This window comes from Manis pentadactyla, chromosome 10 (genome assembly GCF_030020395.1).
Source record: "Manis pentadactyla isolate mManPen7 chromosome 10, mManPen7.hap1, whole genome shotgun sequence".
Taxonomy (NCBI): Eukaryota; Metazoa; Chordata; class Mammalia; order Pholidota; family Manidae; genus Manis; species Manis pentadactyla.
The window spans coordinates 30,733,288-30,755,136 of NC_080028.1; the positions used below are offsets into that span (position 1 = coordinate 30,733,288).

Genomic DNA, 21,849 nt, shown 5'->3' on the forward strand with positions numbered 1-21,849 from the left:
GTTATGTGACAATTTGGCATCTGAAAAAATGGGTTTATGGAGAAATCATAGAAGATAGTTCTGTAGAAATGGAAAGGGGGATTGTGAAATTGAATCTTTGAATTACAAAGGAATGGATGACTAGGATATGGACAAGGATAACTGGAGGATGGATGGATGGGTGGATTGGTGGGTGGGTGGGAGGTTATAGGTTGAATGTCATGGTTTTCTAGTATTGTTGCTGTAAATATACGTGAAAGAAAACTTACCATTTTAACCATTTTTATCTGTCATGGGTTAACAGTTTTTCTAGTATGGTCAAAATTTGGGGGTGGAGTACCTCCTCAGATGCATGAATCAGGTAGACACACGCACACACACACACACACACACACACACACGCACACACACACACACACACACACACACCTCTTTTCCCCTTTTCCCTTGCACTTCATCTTAGTCCTAAATATTTATCAAGCTTTATGGGCTTGAGCTCTTCTCCAAAGAAAATTAACTACACAGTCTGTACAATGCACACCACTATTTGCTTTCTTCATTGTGCAAGATGAATAAACACTCATGTGCATTTCCCGTCACTGTGCAAGATGTTCTGGGTACAAAATATTAAATGGCACAGCCACTGTTCTGAAGACATTCTGATGTCATTGGAGGGGAAAAGAAAGAAATACATGAGATATGTATTAACACTAACTACCAGATCAAGAGAGTGATTCATGAGATGGCATTTAGGGAAGAGTTAAATAATGTGAGCTGATGAATTGTATCATACTGTGGGGAGAAATCATGTCATACTTAGGAAGAAATCCAAAAAATTATTCAGAAGGAAGGGATAAGACAGAAAACTTGCTTTTTCAAAATAGAGATCAGAATTGTACTCATGCTGATGATTTTGGGGAAAATATCAAAATAATTTCCTTATTTTAAAATCTGGACATAAAGATTTGCCCAGTTTTTTTCTAAGAATTAAAAACCAAAGCCTAGAAGTTATCAGGTTCTCAATAAACAATATTTGGCCTATTACATATTATGGTAAGTTTGGAGAAGGAAATTACCAAGGAAGATCTAAAAAAGAGTTTAAGATGACAGTTAAAATATGAATGGGATTTGGGTTGAAAAGCAGAGCATCCAGAGATATTTGAGCAAAGACAGGAAGAAAGGATGTCCATGGGGTGCTCGGAGGTAAGTACACTAGTCTGCCCTTAGCAGTGAGTATTTTTAAAAATGTGGATAACCTTAAAGATCCATAAATGCCCCATGATTGAGGATATTCATTGGTAAGCCTTCATTGAAAGATAGTGCTTGGCAGAAAGACCTCTTGCCTTGGGCCCCTACATAATGAACTCAAATACTGCCTTTTCAAACTGGCAATTCAGACAAGTTACATAACATCGCATACTCAATTTTCTCTTCTGTAAAATCTGTTCAGCAAGTTCCTCCCTCATTTCTTCCACCACCTCGTCACATGCAGAGACAAAGAAATGAACACATACAGACACACTCCCGTACTGGTTCTTGAACACATGCTCATGTCTACATCTTTTAATCTTGTCCCAAAGATAAAATAGGCAATGTATGTGAAATTACCACGTGAAAAAGTTAAAGAAAGGCAAACGTAATACCATTAAGCAGTTATTCACCTGGGGTACGTCTTGAATAGGGGTAAAATTCTGAAGGATGCAGAAAAGAAGACAAAATTGGAACATTCAGTCTAGGCAGTCCACCACAATATACGATGTATACAGAAAATACTTGAGCACTATTTCAGCTAAGAGAAAGAGACTAAATTAGATCATCATCCAATTTGGAAATATGTGTTAATTTTTCCAGAAATCTCAGAAATAGAATATCCACCAAAGAGTTATCACACTGATGTTGACCCAAGGTTAAGGGTTGAAGTAGATCATTACCACAGGAAGAAAGGATTCTAAAGAATGAGTGAAGGCACATATGAAGGCTAAATTAGTTGGGATCCTGCATTCTGTAATTGAGTTGGTCCATAGAGTTTTCACTTTTGTTGCTGTTTTTAATAACTGTTTTACGGAAGCAAAATTTACATAAGGCAAAAGTATTTTTAACTGGATAGCTTTTATTACTAATGTTGTTCAATAACCATTTCTGTCAGTTTCAAAACATTACCATCACTTCAAAGTAACACCTAAGACCACTGAGCATTTTCACTCCCTACTACCCCTGACCCTGGCAACCACCAATTTCTGTTTGTCTCTATGGATTTTATCTGTATTATCTATCCTGGATACTTCAAATAAGTGGAATCATACAATACCTGACTTCCCTGTCTGTCTTCTTTCACTTAGCCTAATGTTTTGGAGTTTCATCCTCATTGAAGCATGTATCAATACTTCATTCCCTTTTATGACTGAATAATATTCCACTATGAGTAATACAATTTGTTAATCCATTTATCTGTTGATGGACATTTGGGCTGTTTCCACCTTAAAGTTGTTTTGAATAATACTGCTATGTGCATGGGTGTATATATACTTGTTGGAGTACCTGTTTTCAATACTTTTGTTATATACCCAGGAGTGGACTGCAGGGCTATGGTAATTCTGATTAACTTTTTCAAGATCATCAAACTGTATTCAACAATGGCTGTATCATTTTGCATTTCTAACAGCAGTGTACAAGGATTCCAATTTCTCCACATTCAAGTCAAACCTTTTTACTTATTGGGTTTCAGTTAATTACTCTTACAGCCACCTCAGTGGATGTAAAGCTGTACCTCATTATGGTTTTTGGTTTACATTTTCCAAATGACTCTGGATATTGACTATCTTTTAATGTTCTTTTTGGCAATCTTGTATATCCTCTTTGGAAAATGTCGGTGACTTTTGCTCTTTTCCTAATTGGATACTTTGCATTTTCTTGTTGAACTGTCAAAATTATTTCTGGATAGCAGATGCTTATCAGACATACAATTTGCAAATATTCTGTAGATTGTCTTTTCATTTTGATAGTGTTCTTTGATGCACAAAACTTTTTAACTTTGGTGATATCAATGTTATCTACTTTTCTTCTGGCATTCATGTTCATGGTGACATATCAAAGAAACCATTGCCAAATCCAAGAATGTGATAAATTATAATTCTTCTAAGAGTTTTATGCTTTTAGCTTCCATATTTAGGTTGTTGATTTTTTGGAGTTAATTTTCAATATGGTATGAGATTGGGGGTCAAAATCACTCTTTTGCACATGGACTTCCACTTGCCTCAGCTCCATTTTTTGTAGAGACACTTCTTCCTTTATTGAACGGTCTAAGTACCAGTGATTAGCCATAGTTGTATGGGTTTATTTCTGGACTTTCAGCTTTATTCTGTCGTCTATATGTTTATCCTTATGTCATTACTACATTGTTTTCTATTAACATAGCTTTGCAGTAAGTTTTGACATCTGGAAGTGCAAGCCCTCCCTCCAACTGTTTCCCTTTTAATTTTTTAAATTTTTTATTAAGTTATGATTGATATACACTCTTATTAAAGTTTCACATGGAAAAAAAATGTGGTTACTGCATTTACCCATATTATCAAGTCCCCACCCATACCCCAACACAGTCACTGTCCATCAGTGCAGCAAGTTGCCAGAGATCTAATAAGTCCCTTCTCAGTGATACACAGTTCTCCCCATGATCCCCCACACCATATGTACTAAGCATAATACCCCTTGGTCCCCTTCTCCCTCCATCCCCACCTGCCCTCCCACACACCCCCGTTTGGTAACCACTAGTTCATTCATGGAGTCTCTGAGTCTGCTGCCATTTTGTTCCTTCAGTTTTGCTTCATTGTTATACTCCACAAATGAGGGAAATCATTTAGCATTTGTCTTTCTCCACCTGGCTTATTTCACTGAGCGTAATGTCCTCCAGCTCCATCCATGTTGTTGTAAATGGTAGGCTTTGTTTCTTTCATATGGCTGAATTGTATTCCATTGTATATATGTACCACCTCTTCTTTATCCATTCATCTACTGATGGACAGTTAGGTTGCTTCACTATCTTGGCTATTGTAAAAAGTGCTGCGATAAACATAGGCGAGCATGTGTATTTTTGAATCTGAGAAGTTGTACTCTTTGGGTATATTCCAAGGAGTGGGATTCCAGGGTAAAATGGTATTTCTATTTTTAGTTTTTTGAGGAACCTCCATATTGCTTTCCACAATGGTTGAACTAGCTTAAATTCCCACCAGCAGTGCAGGAGGGCTCCCCTTTCTCTCTGCATCCTTGCCAGCATTTGTTGTCCTTATAGTCTTTTCAATGCTGTCCATCCTTACTGGTGTGAGGTGATATCTCATTGTGGTCTTAATTTCCATTTCCATACTGATTAGTGATGTGAAGTATCTTTTCATGTGTCTGTTGGCCATCTGAATTTCTTCTTGGGAGATCTGTCTCTTCATATCCTCTGCCCATTTGTCAATTGGGTTATTTGCTTTTTCTAACCTGTGTCCCTCTGCTATGCAGTTCATTGAACTACATGGCATCAAGTCACCTAACCATCACAGAAGGGAGCATAAAGCAAACATGTTGCATCTTAAATCTGGGGAAGATTCAACAACTGGGGGAAAGGATGCACAGTATTATCAAGTATTTGGGCTTTGAGAGACCCAGGCCTAAGAAAGGTGGGAGCATCCAAAGGGAAATAAGACAACCCAAATACAGGAGGATCCGCCATGCATTCACCAGAAGCAAGTTTCTAAAATCTAATAGAAAGTGACACAAGGAAATATCGAGACTACTTCATGAGGCAGACAATTTAGTAGAAAAGCATTTTGCTATCTGAGCTAGATGCTAAGAACTAGAGCAGAAGACATAGTTTATGGAGGAAAAGGGGAGGATTGGTGAAAAACAAGAGTAAGAGAGAAGGAGAACACAGTGAGAAATCCAGACCAGCTGGGAAATGCAAATTACTGGTTAACTTAAGTTTAGTGTGTATCTGGTCTGGCCAAAAAACAATGACTCCTTGGGGCTACAGTGAAGAATGGAAGTTTTCTCTCAAATTCCACTTAATGGATAATTCCTGGAGATCTAAAATACAGTAGAATGATTATAGACAAACATCAAACTTGCTGAGACTGTATCTTGATATTTGCCACCACAAAAAAAGAAATTATAATTATGTGCCATGATAGAGTTGTTAGCTAACGCTGTAATGGCAGGCATCCTGCAATACACAAATGTATCAATTCATCATGTTACAAATGTGAACTCAATACAGTTCCACAAAGGCGCATGTCAATTATATATCAATTTAAAATTTTCAAATAAAAATATAAAGGTTTTAAGGGAAACTTTCACATAAGCTCAGTACCTTCTCACTGTGGCCCAGCAACTCAGCCCCGGAGATGAGGCTGCTTCCATGAGAATGAGAGGCTGGAACCTGTGATTGTGCCACAAGCTGCTCTTTGCCGCACTAGGACAGCACGAGGTTTCACAGGGGCAGCCAAGGCAAAGTGGATAGATGCATAAGTAACTGTTTCTGATTTTTAAAATATATTAATCATCAAAATGTTCATCCCAATTCTGTTTAGAGATACAGTTCCCTCTGCGATGGGGAAGCAAGCCGTCAGGTGAGTTAAGTCTCACTATACACCTTCCTTCATCATTTCCAACAAGGTATCTCCCCAGTAAGCGGCCAAAAGGAAAGCTTTCCCAGCTGGTCTACTTTCAAAGCCCATAAGACTCCAGGGTTTACAGAAAAGCGTCAACCTGCAGTTCTATAGCCTATATCATGAAATCCCCTGAGACTTCTATGAGCTTCTCTCTTCCTGTTAATGAGCTTAAGGTTTGTCTTAGACTATGACCTGAGGGAATACAGCTTTTTGGACCTGCTAAGTTACACCAGCTCCATCAAACTATCTGGGTCCCTTAAGCTAGATTGTATCTGAAGGTCACATGCTTCACTGATATTCTTTGCCCATAAATAGAGTCACAGATGCAGGTAAAGCAAGTATAGCCTCTTGTGCTCTTGTCAGAGGAAAAGTGTCCTTAGGCTTATCCATCTGAGATGGTCATTTGTCCTTCCTCACTGAAACTTGTAAACAGGAAAACTTAACATGGATGCTTCCTGAAATTAGGCTACAGAAATATTGCTTCTACTGCACATTGTGACCACCTGATGAAAGATGACCTCTCATATCATGGTAAGACTTGAGCCAAAGGATTAAATTTGTGCCAGAAAATCTCAGCCCTCCAAGATTTTTTTAAAGGTTCCCCTCATTCCCACATGGAGACATCCAATTTCTGCTTACTTCCACCCACACGGCCTTCGGGGTCTCACTTCTCAGGCACCTCCTTTCTTGAGTTCTCTCACCATCCTTTCCTTGTGCTGCAGACTGAGTTCCAGACATCCAGACAAACTTTATGGATGTTTCTGTCCTTGGAGGCCCTTGTCCTCAGTTGTTTTCAGCACCTACTAAATAAACTCTCTCTATGCTCTTCAGTGTTGGATGTGCACTGGGTGTGGAAACTGCAATGATCTGGGAAACTGACAGCAGAAGCCAAGAGGTTCCCAGCCGGGGAAGCAGTGGCAGAAGCACATCTAGAAGATATACTTGAGTGGCCTGAGGTCCCCTTCCTTCCCTAAACACATAAATAGATCATAAACACAGGTACTGAAAATACTTACTTGTCTGTTATTAACCACCCTATCAAGTCTGGTGTTCACAAATATTAGTCATTAAGGGAGAAGAGAAAAAACAAGAGATTCAAAGGGAAATACTGAGGTGTGTGAAGTTTGCCTTCCATGCACTCAAACCACAAGCCCTGTGGCCCTTCCCATTTCAGGTGGCCTTCAGAAATCAAAGGAGTTAATGCACTTCTGAGTTTCTCACATTCCTAATAATATCTGCCCAGACCATGTCTGCCTTCCAGCACTACCTCTCCCTCTCATCCTGTCTTCATTAATCTGTTTATCCAGTACTTACATAATTAACAGCTATTTTCTGTGGAATTGCACTGAGTAGATAAATTGTGAGACTTTTTCTTGGAAATGATATAAGTTTATTGGATCCAAACAAGTTAATAATATACAATGGCATTAATAATCTTTATCTCTCAGAATTTACTTTTTGGCAAATGTAAATTTAGGTAAAATGAGTTCTTATTAAACTGTAGTATAAACTTGAGCCAAAAGTGAAAGGATGGAAGGTGATAATTATTGTGATTATTTTTTCAATCACCCAGAAAATGCAATGTGTTGCTCCACTTCTCTTTAGGTTGGTATCTGGAATTAACATATGCAAAAAACTTGAGGTGACCTACCTGAGAGGAGCTCAAGCACAGCTACCCAGGCAAACTGGGAAATAAGTATTTTGTTGAGACAACCGCCACGGGCTCTACCTTCTTACCTTCTGCTTTTCTCTGTACAAGCACCCAAACTTCTCTCGCTTCAACTCTTTCTGAATTTCAAAGCAGGCATTCAACTCCAATTGACTACAAGCCACTGTATTTCCTCTCTTCAGGTAAGTGAAGAGAATTTGAAATTAGTGCTCACTTTCCACTGCAAGGATGAAGTGAAGCCCCATTTTCAGGTGGACTAAGTCAGAGGATGTATGTTGGGAGCCAGGGGGAGTAAACCATGGAAATCTCATAACATGGGCTTTCACCTGTCTTGCTGACAGTTTGTGTGGAGTCAGCACAGAACAGAGGTTTTTGACACTGGATCTCTAACCCACAGTTTCTTCAAAATTCTTTGGATATGCTGGAGTTTTCTCAGCTAAATACTGGGAACAAAAATGTGTTGTAGCCAGGTGACATTAAATGTGGGAAAACCAGAGAGTAAATACAGAGCAAATGTCTGACCAAAATCAGGCAATCAATTGCAAATTTTGAGAAATTTTCCAGTTAAATTGAATGAATGGGATTGACTTTTTACTACTGAAGAATAAAAAGAAATAGTTTATTTAGACATGATTTTACAAACCAAAAGATGAGAAAATTGACTTTTCCATCTGGTCATTTGTCTTTGATGCAGAACCATATTTTTTTGGGCCAGCACATTGGGCTGTGAAGTACTCACCAGGTAGAGAGGTAATTTGAATAGGGGGTCTGTTTAGGGGTGAGAGTATGGGAACTTGTCTAAGTAAGAAAGAAGAAGAGAAAGGAAAGTTAGGCAAAGCAGGCCTTGGCTGGCCCAGCAGGAATGGAATTTGTTATGGTGACTTCTCTGGGCAAGAACAACATGAAATTGGTGAAATCTCCCAGTGGAAAGCTTGGAAATTCAGAGTTTCTAGCTGACAATTCAGGATGACCATAAGCAGTTACCAAGAAGGAGAACTCATGAAGGAATAGAATCTGAAATTTCAAGATGGGTACAAAAAAATTTATCCTATATGAGATTTCAGCCCTGGATGCTGAAAAAATACAGCTGAAAAAAACAGGACAAATAAGCGTGTTCACACAACAGTTCAACAAAGTCTAAGTAAGGTTACTTACACAGTCTGGTTAAGTAGAGGATCTTGCACAAAGTAGACCTATAATACTTTGAATATTTAGATAAGTGAAAAGTAATGATGTGATTGATAAATGAATGAATGGAAACATGGAAGGAGATGAGTGGCTATGGAGGAGATAAATGAAATATTATGTAACTAAATAAAGGGATGATTTCATGGAGAAATTATCCAATGGATAAATGAGTAAGTGTCATGGTTTTAAGCAGCCCTCCAAATGTGGCCAGAAATGAGCCAGTAGGTGTTAGCTGCTCACTGAGGGGAAGGAATCCTTAGCTGCCAATTATTACAACAGAAGATGAGCCGTCTGCCTTCACAGTCACTACAAAGTAAACCCCTTAATCCCTCCTAGCCTTTCCTTCCTCCTCCACTTCCCAGTCTACCTTAAGTTTTCCATATTTCTGAAACTACAGTTCAACCAGGGAATATGCCACTAAAAAAAATACATAACATGTCATATTTGCTTCATTCTTTTATTCTTTGTACATTCAGCAGATATTAAGGACCCGTTGATGCCTCCCATATGCTATGTATTCAAGACTCAAGGTAATATGCATGACCAAATACCAAATCTATTCTCCATAAGAATGTTTGGAGAAAAAAGAACTACTATTAACACATCATACTAAAAGCCAGATCAGGAAAGCTGTCCAAGTGAATGTCCAAAACATTTTATAGAATAAAGGATAAATGAGAACAAAGAATGGAGAGATGCAGATGTGTAAAGAAAATGGACATCAGCCAGTCAGGGCTTAAAAATTACAGTCATGGTAGCTTCACAGACCTGGGACAAATGTAAAGCTAATCTACTTACTCTCTCAACACCAACAAGTTAGGACAACATTTCAGTGTCAATTTCCTCATTCTCAAATTTGAATAATGCAACTCACACCGTTTTGTTGTGATCTTCAAGCAGAGAAAAAGCCAAATGTTTGATTGTTTATATACCTAAATTTAATTTGATGAGTGGGAAAGTTCAAGGTAATGAAATGAATTAGTCATGGACTAGACTAAAAAATTCTATGAAGTTCTCCAAAGATATTTAAGGTAGAGGGGTCAGAAGTGGAAAGAGCATAGATGGGCACAGGGTTGTGGAGCTGTGAAGTTAGAAATTTAAGTGATGAACGAATTCTAGGGAAGCAGGAAAAGTAGAGTTTTTACAAAATTAATGTAAAAGATGAGCAGGCTGAGGAGAGATGTATGCATACACTGAGTGAAATGGAAAGTCTGAGGTGCCATGAGGTGGAGGTGAACACCCATGCATCTGTCTGCTTTCATTCCAGTAAAATATCTCCCAGCATGGTCTTAGGGAACGACAGCACCATCACGGGATTCCTCCTCCTTGGGCTGCCTGCTGACCCCCACATCCAGGTCCTGCTCTTTGCCCTGTTCCTGAATATTTACCTCCTGACCATAATGGGGAACCTGATGATGATGCTGGTCATCAGGACTGATTCGCACCTCCACTCACCCATGTACTTCTTCCTGAGTCATCTCTCTTTTCTGGATCTTTGTTTAACTTCAGTCACTGTGCCCAAGATGTTGGAGAACCTCCTGTCTCAGAAGAAAACAATCTCAGTAGAGGGCTGCCTCGCTCAGGATTTTATTTTATTTTCCATTGCAGGGACTGAAGTCTTTGTGCTCTCTGCCATGGCTTATGACCGCTACAATGCCATCTGCCACCCGCTGCTCTATGGCCAGGTGAAGAGGAAACCGTTGGGTAGTGGTCTGGTATGGTTCTCATGGGGCCTGGGCTTTCTGGATGGTCTCGTGAACATCCTCATGGCTTGGGATTTGGATTTCTGTGAGGCTCATGTGATGCCTCACTTCAGCTGTTAGCTGCCACCTCTATTCTCTCTGTCTTTCTCTGATGTCTCCAACAACTTTGCAGTGTTGTGTGCTCTACTACTGTACACACCTCAGGGACCTTACTCCTGGTCTTCTTCTCATATGTCCACATTGTCACAGCCATCCTGAGCATCAGGTCCACCATGGGCAGAAGCAAGGCCTTCTCCACCTGCTCCTCCCACCTCACTGCAGTGAGCTTCTTCTATGGATCTTCTTTCCTCCGCTATCTCATGCCAACCTTAAGATCCCTGCTGGAGTTGGTTTTTTCCATACAGTACTGTGTGGTCAGCCCCCTCGTGAATCCTCTTGTCTACAGCTTAAAGAACAAGGACGTAAAAGCTGCTCTGAAAAGAATTTTGCAAAAAGGACTACAACATCTCACAGAGCAGAGAGCAAGCAGAAGATGACTAGGAAATGAGGTGGAATCTCATCAAATGGTTGAATAATAGAATAGGGAAGAGCTTCTTACTTCACAATAAATATAACAAAATATCTTACAAGAGCATGTTTCCTTTGAAATGCTAAAAAAAAAACAAGAGCTACTTGTTTACTTTGGTTCACATTTACTTCATTTACAGACAAAGCAATAAGTCTGATAATTATTACTTTGATACAGATTTTAGCACCAATTTTTAGTGCATTACTAATTTGGTATAAACTTACAGTACCTTTTAGTTATGAAACATTCCCAATGCAGTTAGCACTAGAAAATTGTCTAGAACTCAATTCTTATCTTGATCTAATATTTAAAAGTGAAGCTATGCTATATATAAAAAATCAATGTCCACTGATAAAAAGGAGACATAAACTTCAGATTTATGGTTGAACAGAGAGCTGGGGGTGAGTCTGCACTGGAGAGGGTCTTGTAGAAAAGACAGAAGGAGCTAAGTATTGCTGAGAGAGGTACTGTCCTATTAAGGCAAAGCCACACCCACAGACACTTTCTATACTCTGGGCCTCTCCTGGCACCTTCACCTAGTGGCACAGGGGAGAAAAGCCACTCCAGTATATTTTAGCATTACTCTGATCTTAGCCATTAGCAAAACAGATGAGGAAATTAATATTTACTGAGCTGTTACTATGAGCCAGGCACCATATGTGGAATTTTATATGCTTTATGAACATAGCAATTACTCCTCTACAATTTTAATAAAGAATTCCATTTTCTTTTAATTTGCCAATTCTTTAAAACATTGAACATTATTGTTTCTCCAATTATAAAATAATGCACTTTTATTTGGGAAATATGAAAACTTTGAAAATCATAAAAGCATCATTCATAATCCCAAAGTGGTGTCTGTGACTCTTTTGTGACATCCAAGGAGGTAAAAATGAAAATATTCTTCTCCTTCAGTGTATATACAGAAATATTTACAGAATATATCAAATACACAGTTTGTATACACCAGCATTTCCTTGCTCTGTCAGCCGAGGGCCTGAAAGTAACAACACCCCAGGAGCCAGGAGCACATTCAGCTCCCAGAGCTTGGTTTCTAATACCATTTTCAAATAAAGCCCAGTGCTGCATGGAGAATCAGCTCATTCTAAAGCTGAGGGAGAGAAAATACAATATGAGCCCATAATATACCAAAAAATTACATTATCTAGAAGAAATGGATAAATTGATGGAAATATGCAACCTAACAAGACTGAATCTACAAAAGTACAAAATCTAAACAGACTTCTACAAGTAAAGAGGCTGATTCAATAATCAAACCTCCCAACAAAGAAAGTTCATGACCTGATATCTTTGCTGGTGAATTCTATCAAATATTTAAAGAAGAATTAACACCAGTCCTTCTCAAGCTCTCTCAAAAAATTGACAAAGAGGGAACATTTTACAAGGCCATCATTAACCTGATACCAAAACCAGACAAAGACACTACAACATAAGAAAACTACAAGCTAATATCCCTGATGAATAAAGACACAAAACCACACAATTGAATACTATCAAACCAAAATCAAGAGCACATTAAAGGGATAGTAAAACATGATCAATTGGGATTTATTCCATGATGCAAGGATGACTCAAAACACATGATATTTACCATATTAACACAGAAGATAGAAATCATGTGATCATCTTAATGGATATGGGATAAGATTTTGACAATGTTCAATGTCCTTTCTTGACAAATCTAAATAAGTACAGAAAGAATGCACCTCAACATAATAAAGCCTACATATGATAAGCCTACAGTTAACATCACATTTAAGACTTGTACACTGAAAACTATAAGACACTGTAAAGAAATTGAGGAAGACACAAATAAATGGTCAAAAGGAATTCCAACTGTGTAGCTATTGTAGACAGGTATTAAAAGCCAAAATTTCTACAGAGACATAATGAACATAGTGAGGCAGAGTTCAGACACATAAAATTTCCAAGGCCTGCTCTGGAAGTGCAGTGTGGGGGCAGATCTCCCGTGTGAGAGGCTGCAAGGAGGCTCTGTGGCTCTAGACACTTCATTTCTCCCTGATCTTCATTCAGATTTAGATATTATCCTATTGGCCTATTTTTTCAGTATTCTTTCCCTGGCAGAGTGCAATCTATGTACTCTAGACAGATAATCTGGTTTTGACCTCCTCATGACTGAAACCTGAAATCATCCTCGTTTCTCATCTTTCAGCTGTCACACAACTGGCTGCTGTTCTGGGGACCCATGATGTGCTGGTCTCAGGCACCACATCACTCACATGAGACGAGAGCCACTACTTACTGTGCATGCGGTTCCCTTTGAGGTGATGAAAATATTTGGCTCTAGATGGAGGTGGTGACTACACAGCAACGTGAATGTACTAAATGCCACTGAGTTGTTCACTTTAAAATGGCTAATTTATGGTATGTGGAGTTCATCTCAGCCCTAAAAATAGTAATACCTTGAATTTCACAGATGTCTTAGATATCCTGAAACAGAAGTTAGTGATATACAATACGCAATTCTTGTTTATAAAATTTACCTGGAACAGCACTTTACAGCACCTGTGTTTTTTAAGAAAGATTGTGGGGACATATTTGTGCACAATTTCAAATAATAGATGTAAATAATCTTACTTCCAGGAGATGATAATTAATTCTCTTCCTTTAAGCATGGGAGGGACTTAGTGACTCACTTACAAAGAACAGAGAATGGAAAGGGGAAAACAATGACTTTACAGGAGACAAAACTGGCAGGTACCACTTTTATCCAGTGATCAATAACATTATCAGTGATAACATGCTTTTATCATAACTCCCTGCATGATGAGATTGAAGGGTATTACACTTCTGTGGTTTTCTTACCAAACCCATCTCCTCAATTTAATCACAAGAAAACACTGGACAAATCACAATTGAGGGACATTCTCAAAATGCCCAAACAGTACTCTTGGAAACTATCAAAGCCATGAAAAACAAGGAAAGACTGAGAAGCACTCATGATTGGAGAAGGCTAAAGAGACATGATGGCTCAGTACAATATGGTATCCTGGATTGTTTACTGGAACAATAAACGATGTTAGTGGAAAAAACTTGCGATTCTGAATAAAGACTATAGTTCAAGTCATAATATTTTTCTAATATTAACTTCTTGAGAAATGTACCATGGTTATATGTCTACATGAGAGAAAGCTGGGTAAATGGTATACAGACTCTGTATGATATATTAACTTTTTTCATTTAAAGCTTTTCCTGAAAAACTTAGAAAGATGAATCAATGTAATGTAATAAACAGTAATGACAGTTCACTTTAGGAAAACAGTCATTATTTTACCTGTGTGGTGATTGCCTGCAAGATCCCACTTGAAAGGCTTGGTGGCCATGTGTGAACAGTATTTTCCTCAGGAATCCCTGTTGATAAAAGTTAGAGGCAAATCTGAAACATCACAGCTGCCTAAGACAATGGATAACACTTGGAGAAAACAAAAAGCTGAAAATGAATAGATGAGGAAGGGGATGTCCACTTTGAAAAGCCCCAACATATTGCTTGGATTCTAGAAGTTCATGCACATTCATAGGTCTGTGCCCATAACCGAGGCTGTGTGTATGCTGTGGAAATCGATGTCACTAATGGAACTGATCATTAAGAGAAACTTTCTTCTTTAAGAAAATATCCCCTGTTGAATTGTTCTTAGATGATTTGTTCAGCTTCTGAAAATTCGAAGAGGTGGTGCAAAAGGAATTCTGTTGAAGGTAGTTTGAGGGCACCAGGAACATGTTGGGCAAGGGGCATCAAGAAAGGGGAGGAGAAGGCACCCATCTCCCTGTGTGGACCCAAGATTCTGTGCCCAGTGCTACTTGACAATCTACGTTTTGGACCAGTGTCATCCAGGAGATCTTTCTCTAATCATGGAGATGTTCTACCTGAGGCCTGTCCAGTCAAGTCCTACCAGTTGTGTGAAACTATTGAGCACTTTAAATGTATCTAACTCAAATGAGGACTTGAACCTTACATTTTATTTCATTTTAAATATTTTCTATTAAATGAACACATGAGGCTAGTGGCTACCACATTGGCCAATGCAGCTCACGGCCAGAGATTGGCAAACTTCTGCTGTAAAGGGCCAGATAGTAAATATTTAGACTTTGAGATCCATTCAGATCCTGTTGTAACTACCCAGCTCTGCCGTTTTTCCACCAAGGCGGCACAGACTGTAAGTAAATGAATGAGCTTGGCTGCAGTCCCAGAAAACTTTATTCATGGAACACAGGCAGTGAGCCAGATTTGGTCCATGGCCATAGACTGCCTAGAATATCAGATGCTTGTGCACACTTATCCCCATGAGGGAACTTTTACATTAACTGTGGACTCAGATTATTTCTTCTACTTTCCTTACCAATTCCTTTAAGAGCTTTGATTTTTTCTCAGAAAATTTCTGGTTGGCACCAAAGAGGTAATGTGTCACATGAGCCTCTCCATTCCCCAGTCCCACAAAGTCGAGGAAATCTCTCTCTACATGATTTCCTCTAAGGGAAGGACACCTTGCCTGGAACCTTTTATTTTGCAAATAATGTCTCGCCCCATCCACCTTCCTATAAAAATCTTCCATTTTGTTCAGCTCCTCAGAGCTTATCTCTGTTTGGTGGATGGAATGCTGGTCCATTCATGAAGAACACAATAAAGCCAATTAGATCTTTAAATGTACTTGGTTGAACTTTGTTTTTAACACAATTCCTTTAAGATCTTCTTTTTCAGTTTTGTATTTGATTGAGCAGATTTGGAAATTATGTAGCAGTAGGGTCCTGATTTCAAGTCACCACTTTACTGGAAACAATTTTGTAACACACAGTGGCTCTAGGAATCCATCAGATTCCTGCAGTTTAAAACTGGGATAGAACGCTGACTCCCGTCTGTCATTTACCATAAGCATCCAAAAATGTGTAGAACTCGGCTCCTTAGTCTTCTTTTCCTTTTACACAGCCCTAACTCAGACCTTCATTATTTCAGAGTTAAATTACAGGCATCCTCCTAATTGATCTCCTCCCACAGTTCTGCTCCCCTCAAATTCATTTTCTATGCCTGTAGTACAATGTTACCTAGAAAAGTTTTTACACGGCCATGTTCTTCAAAGTTTAAAACCTTATGCCCTGTGCTGGAGAAATAAAATTCCAAGTTACTTTATTTAGCATGACATATAAAACCACAGACAATCAACTTCTATCTACCTAGAGTCTCATCCCTAGTTGATTTCAGTTTTAAATCACTAAACTCATGAATCATGCTATTCATCATCTATTTAAACTTTGTTAAACTTGCCCACGTGGCCATTCATGTTCAACAGGCTGGATAAGCAGTGTCTCTGTCTACATCAGCACTGCCTTTGGCACACTGCCATTTCAGTACAGAGCACGCTTCTCCACTCCTGCCCTGTCACACACATGATCCTCACTGAGCTGTCAAAACCTCTGTAGGCCAGGGACTCTGCCATAATCATTGTCATAATTATGTTTGTAGAGTTCATTTAGGGCACTTAAAATGCCCTTTGCTATGTAGATGCCCGGGACAATATCCTGGTATCACAGGAGAGAGAAAATTGCTTTCACATATATGAACCATAAAAAACATCTTTATGTTTCTAAATTAAAGTTAAATTCTCTAATTTTAAAACCAATTGCATAACAATTAATAAATGCATTTAAAAAGAAGTGCCATTAGAGCAAAATGTTACACCATGTATAGTTCAGATTCACTTCTCTTAATGCAGTATTTTAACATTTTATTATAATATAAAACCTTTAGTCCCAAATACTTACTTATGACACCCAACTAAATTCTCATTAGCATACTTGAAGACTCTGTTCCAACTGGGAGTTAACTCAAATCCCTGAATCAAACAGTTTTGTAAAAAAACCTACTATCTAAGGGAGATATCACAAGTTCAGATTCTTAATCTTTTTGCTCCAGTAAAAATTTAATGTTAATTGTGATGAAGATAATCTTTTGTGTGAGGAAGGAAATACATATATACTGAAAAAGTGTTTCTGTATTGATCTATATATATCTTATAAATGTCTCTTTACTCTGTTTCAAATATTTACTATTTCCCTCTTTCCTCTATTGTCAATCAATATGGTATTTGCCAGTAACAATAAAGCATCACACATTTTTTACAACTAGCTTTATAATGTAAATGTATTAGAAATTTATAAATCAAAATACTTAGAGTCACCTCGATATTGTATCTGCCTCCTTGCTTATAAGGAGCATAATGAGAATTAGAAAAATCATCTATGAAACTGCATTCCTAGCTCTGTCCTAAATCAATATGTAAGTTAGTACAGTCATTCCTTTCGTCTTAGTCCACAATATTTACTTGAATGACCTGAACAGGAGGTGGGACGGGCTCATCTCAGAAGGTGATTGGATCAGTTTTCCAGAACATCATTCACAGGTCCTTATGAACCAGTGCTTCACTCACCAGGCTCAGCCCAACTAGGCCAATCCTATCACCAAGTTCCATCATTTAATAGTTTTCAAAGTCATTAGACCGAAGAGCCCATTTGCATTGTAGAATACAGTGGTGGTACCCATTTTCAAAGCTTAATATTCACCATATAATATAAATTGATAGCAAGGTAGCAGTTTTTAAAAGATCACCTATAGAAAAATTTTTGAACTAATCCATTCAGTCAATACTGTGTAATAAAGTCAGAAATTAAAACAGATTAATGGGACAGAATTTATTCTCCTGAAGAATAATGTTTTAGTGATGTGGGAAAGCCCCTGCCTAGATGTAAATTTCCCAGGTGCAAGGATACCCTATTTTACTGAGAATCTCTAACATATTTCTCAGTACTAAGAATATATTGGGAAGGAAATATATGCTTCTTTAGATAAAATTCTTAAAATTAATCTTCCATTGCTATCCTAAGCAATGCAACCACCTAGTCCTATCTATGTTAATTATCATATTTGGATCATATAAAATACGTTTTGACATTTTGGCCAAAACAGTTAAGTCAAAAAAAAAATCTAAAAATATAATTTATGCTGCCCATGTAGATGCAATTTTTAGTTGATAATTCATTCCTGGAGATGAAGCTGTTTCCTGAAAAGTTGTGTTAGCTTTAAGGGTGGTCTTCACACAAGCCCTTTGAAGCACCGGACTATAGGTTGGGGGTTCACAGATGTCTCCCATAACATATCTATACACAAACCTTTGTGTTTTCAGTTACTCCCATCATTTCATCATCAGGCTGTTTATATTCAGAACTGCAGCTTGTGTGAGCACAGGACAATAATATGGATGCGAGGAGGGTGCACAGCCAGCTCCTAGGGAATTCACACATGTGGCGTCTGGCTACTAACTATGAAATTGTATCACAGGGAAATTCTCCCGACCCGTCCTCCTCTCCTGAGGGCACAGGCCCTCCGGAGCACTTACCGGGGTTACAACTGTTTGTCAACCCAGAAGCTCCATAAGATGCCCAGGCCAAAGAATTCCCTGTGGCTTAGAAAGTTAACTTTACTCAGGCAATGAGTTAAAATATGGCTTCAGGCTGTGACTTCAGGGAATAGAGGTCACTGGCCAGGTGTTTCTGAAACTGCCAGGCTCCCCTGGCCAACACATGGCATCCTAAATAGAGATGCCATCCCAGAAGACCAGATCCCAAGTCACCCATTTGCAGAGAGCTGTAGTACTGTGTTTAGATTCACAGTGAGAATTAAATGCAGAGACGTCTGCAAGGCAGGGCCTAGGATCAGGTGAGAGGAATTCTGCACTTCCAGGGTGGAGACTGGCCTGTGGAGAGGTATTGCGAGGATGAGCATGAGGGAGTTTTTCCGCTGAGTATACCCAGAGTTTGTAGCTTTCTGTGAGGAAGAAAATACTCTGTACTCTTCTCAGAAGAATGGGTCTCTTATTTGTGAAGAATTACTGGCCTGAGACAAGTCCATTCGGGGCAGGAGAAAGAAACATGTGTTCTGTACCATATAAAACAGGCAACTCGGTGGGTCAGATATTTCTCTGAAGGTTTTTCTCCCTTGTTCCCAGCTTCTTCCGGCTCTGTTCCTCCCTCCTCTTCAGGTCTCCTCCTGGCTCTCTAAGGTATGTCCTTTCCCCTGGAACCTCCTTCCCTCCCTGCCTCCTGATGCCCATCTCTCTCTGCCTCAGCACATGGCTGCCTTTCCACTTGGCGGGATTCTGTGCTCAGCTGCCCAAGAAGAGCATGTCCCTTCCTGAGTGACACTGACCATTGGCAAAAGAGACACTTTGCTTTCTGTGCACAAAAGCTGCCTGGTCTGAGGCACTGGAGGATTAGGGAGAGTGAAATCCCTCACCTCAACTTCCGTTCATAGTAGAAGAGGGGAGAACATGCCAGAGCAGATAATGGATTCTTGGTGGCACATGCTTATACTCTTTTGTAAGACCCAAAATTTATTGTTTTTGAAAACCACCACTGCCAACTTCAACTATGGAATCTGCTGAGGGAGGAGGTGAGGGACCAGGAGAGTGGGTAAGAGCCACAGCAGTTTTGGGAGGTGGGAAATATACTGCATGAAACTTTCTCTTCCCTGCTGTATTAGCACCAGCTCCCTCCTATTTCTCCTCTTTATGAATCCCTGCCCCTATGAACAGAGATATGCACACTGTCTCTCTGGAAGCCCCCATTCTGGTCAATCTGTCCAGTCCTTCCTGGGAGCTGTGGTGTTCTCATCCTCCTTAGCCTTCAGACTTTCCTCAGCTATCATTACACTCACTTAAGCACACATTAGCACTTACTGAGTGGAGTGGACCAAGGAGCAATCACTTGTCATATTTCTTATTTTCCAAAAAGGAAACATAACGTGACTGATGTCTTGGGAAGGTATACGTCTTCTGCACATGAAGCAGTTACCTGTGAACCCAGATTCATGTACTGTGTCTCCCAGAGTTGTTCCAACTTTTCTGTACCTACACACTTACAGTAATAGGATAAACCTCCAGTGGCAGAACTTTAGCCATTGTCAACGGCAGTTATTCTGGATGAACCCCATTTGGGATGGCAGTGAGGCCATTCGGAGAGCGGTGGGCAATCTGACAGGAAAGAGAAGTTAATCTTAGATGATGGGGCCACTCGAATATCCAGCAGGAACGTCTCAATTTATTCCTTGGGCAGAGACTCAGAGCATTGAGACATCTCACAAATACAATCCAAACTAACATGGGAAATTGCATATTTTTTATGGACCTCCAATATTCTCACCTGTAAAACAGACATTCTCTTTCATTGTTACTGAATTCCTGTCCACCTCTCCACACACATAATTAGCACATACTGGCCACTCAATCTGATTCCTAGAAGGTAAATAGGCAGTATCTATAATTGCCAAGTAAGGATAGAATCTAAGCAAACACAATTATCTCTTAGTAAGCATTAATTAATTATGGAGGGGTGTTGAATAAGTAACCGAAGAATGAGGAATAACGGGAACAGAGAAGGGGTGAGGGGCAGTCACTCTCAGAAGCACACTGGAGTGCATGAGAGATGCTGGAGCTGACAGCAGCAGGCCCAGAGGAAGACGGTGGAGTAGACTGACATGTCTTTTAGAGCAGAATAAGGACAAGAAGTCAAATTTACTACAACCGATTATACAGGTTTAGGAAATGTGAGGTGGATGGTGGGTGGGGTGGGGGAGAAAAATGCCTGGACGAAACCAGGTAGGAGCTTTAAAATGTTGATAAAATGAAACATTGTATAGGGAGAAGATGGAGTCATCTTGAGACTTTGGCAGGGACACTGAAGGTTCTGCCCACTTCCTATTCTTATTCCAAAGGACCAAAGGAACTGAAGGGCTCTGGGAAAACACAGCGCCATCACAGAGTTCATCCTCCTGGGGCTGTCTCAGACCCCCGTGTACAGCCTCTGCACTTTACGCTGTTCCTAATGATTTACCTCCAGACCATGCTGGGGATCCTGACGCTGCTGCTGGTGATCAGGACTGATTCCCGCCTCCACACCCCCATGTACTTCTTCCTGAGTCACCTCTCTTCCCTGGACCTTTGTTTCTTTTTGGCCACAGTGCCCAAGCTGCTGGAGAACCTCCTGTCTCAGGGGAAAACAATCTCTGTCCAGGGCTGCCTGGCTCAAGTCTTCTTTGTGTTTGACTCAGGGGGTAATGAAGCCTGCCTGCTCTCAGTGATGGCCTATGACCGCTACGTTGCCATCTGCCACCCTCTGCTCTATGGCCAGAAGATAACCAATAAGCTCTGTAATGGGCCAGTATGGAGATCCTGGGGCCTGGGATTTCTGGACACATTTATCAACATCCTTCCAGTGATGAGCTCAGACTTCTGTAAGGATCAGTCCATCCCCCACTACAGCTGTGAGCTGCCCTCTCTCTTCCTTCTGTCCTGCTCTGATGTCTCCACCAACTTTACTATTCTGCTCTGCTCCAGCCTCCTGCAAGGGCTTGAAACCTGTGTCCTAACTCTCTTTCCCTATACTCCTATTTTTTCCACCATCCTGAGCATCAGCTCCTCCTCAGGTAGAAGCAAGGCCTTCTCCACCTGCTCCTCCCACCTCACTGCTGTCCTCCTGTTTTATGGCTCAGTTTTCCTTCACTATTACACACCAACCTCAGGTTCACCCCTGGAGTTAGTGTTCTCTGTACAGTACAGTGTAGTCATTCCTTAGTGAATCCCCTCATCTACAGCTTGAAGAACAAGGGGGTGAAAGCAGCTTTGAGAAGGACCTTTGGAAAATATCTCCAATATTCCAGTAGCCTGCCATAGTCAGAGGATGGTGGAGAATTTGTTTAATGCAGGAAGATTGTCTGGCAACTTGACAGTAAGACAGTAACTTAATATTAAATGCAAAAAGGAATCTTAGACACTCATAATGTAGCCAGACGACCATGAGAGCAATAACAAGGAAGAGAGGGGACTGTTTCTTTTCCTTGCTGAGTAGTATTCCATCATAAGGCCCTTCCATGGTCCATTTATCTATTCCAGGCCAAGAACATTTGGGTTATTTACTTTACTGGCTATTACAATTAAAACAGCTATGAACATTCATGTACAGGTTTTTGTGTGAACTTAAGTTTTCACTTTATGAGCATTCATACCCAAAAGG

General features: G+C 39.8%; 1 protein-coding gene and 1 pseudogene across 1 annotated transcript; both read left to right on the forward strand.

Moving 5' to 3' along the window:
- Positions 1–9,764: 9,764 nt before the first annotated feature.
- On the forward strand, positions 9,765–10,720 carry LOC130679236 (olfactory receptor 8S1-like; annotated as a pseudogene).
- A 9,959-nt stretch (positions 10,721–20,679) lies between these two features.
- LOC118914831 (olfactory receptor 8S1-like) lies at positions 20,680–21,411 on the forward strand. Its single transcript, XM_036890069.2, has one exon. The coding sequence runs from the start codon at positions 20,680–20,682 to the stop codon at positions 21,409–21,411; it is 732 nt and encodes a 243-aa protein (XP_036745964.2).
- The last annotated feature ends 438 nt before the right edge of the window (positions 21,412–21,849 follow it).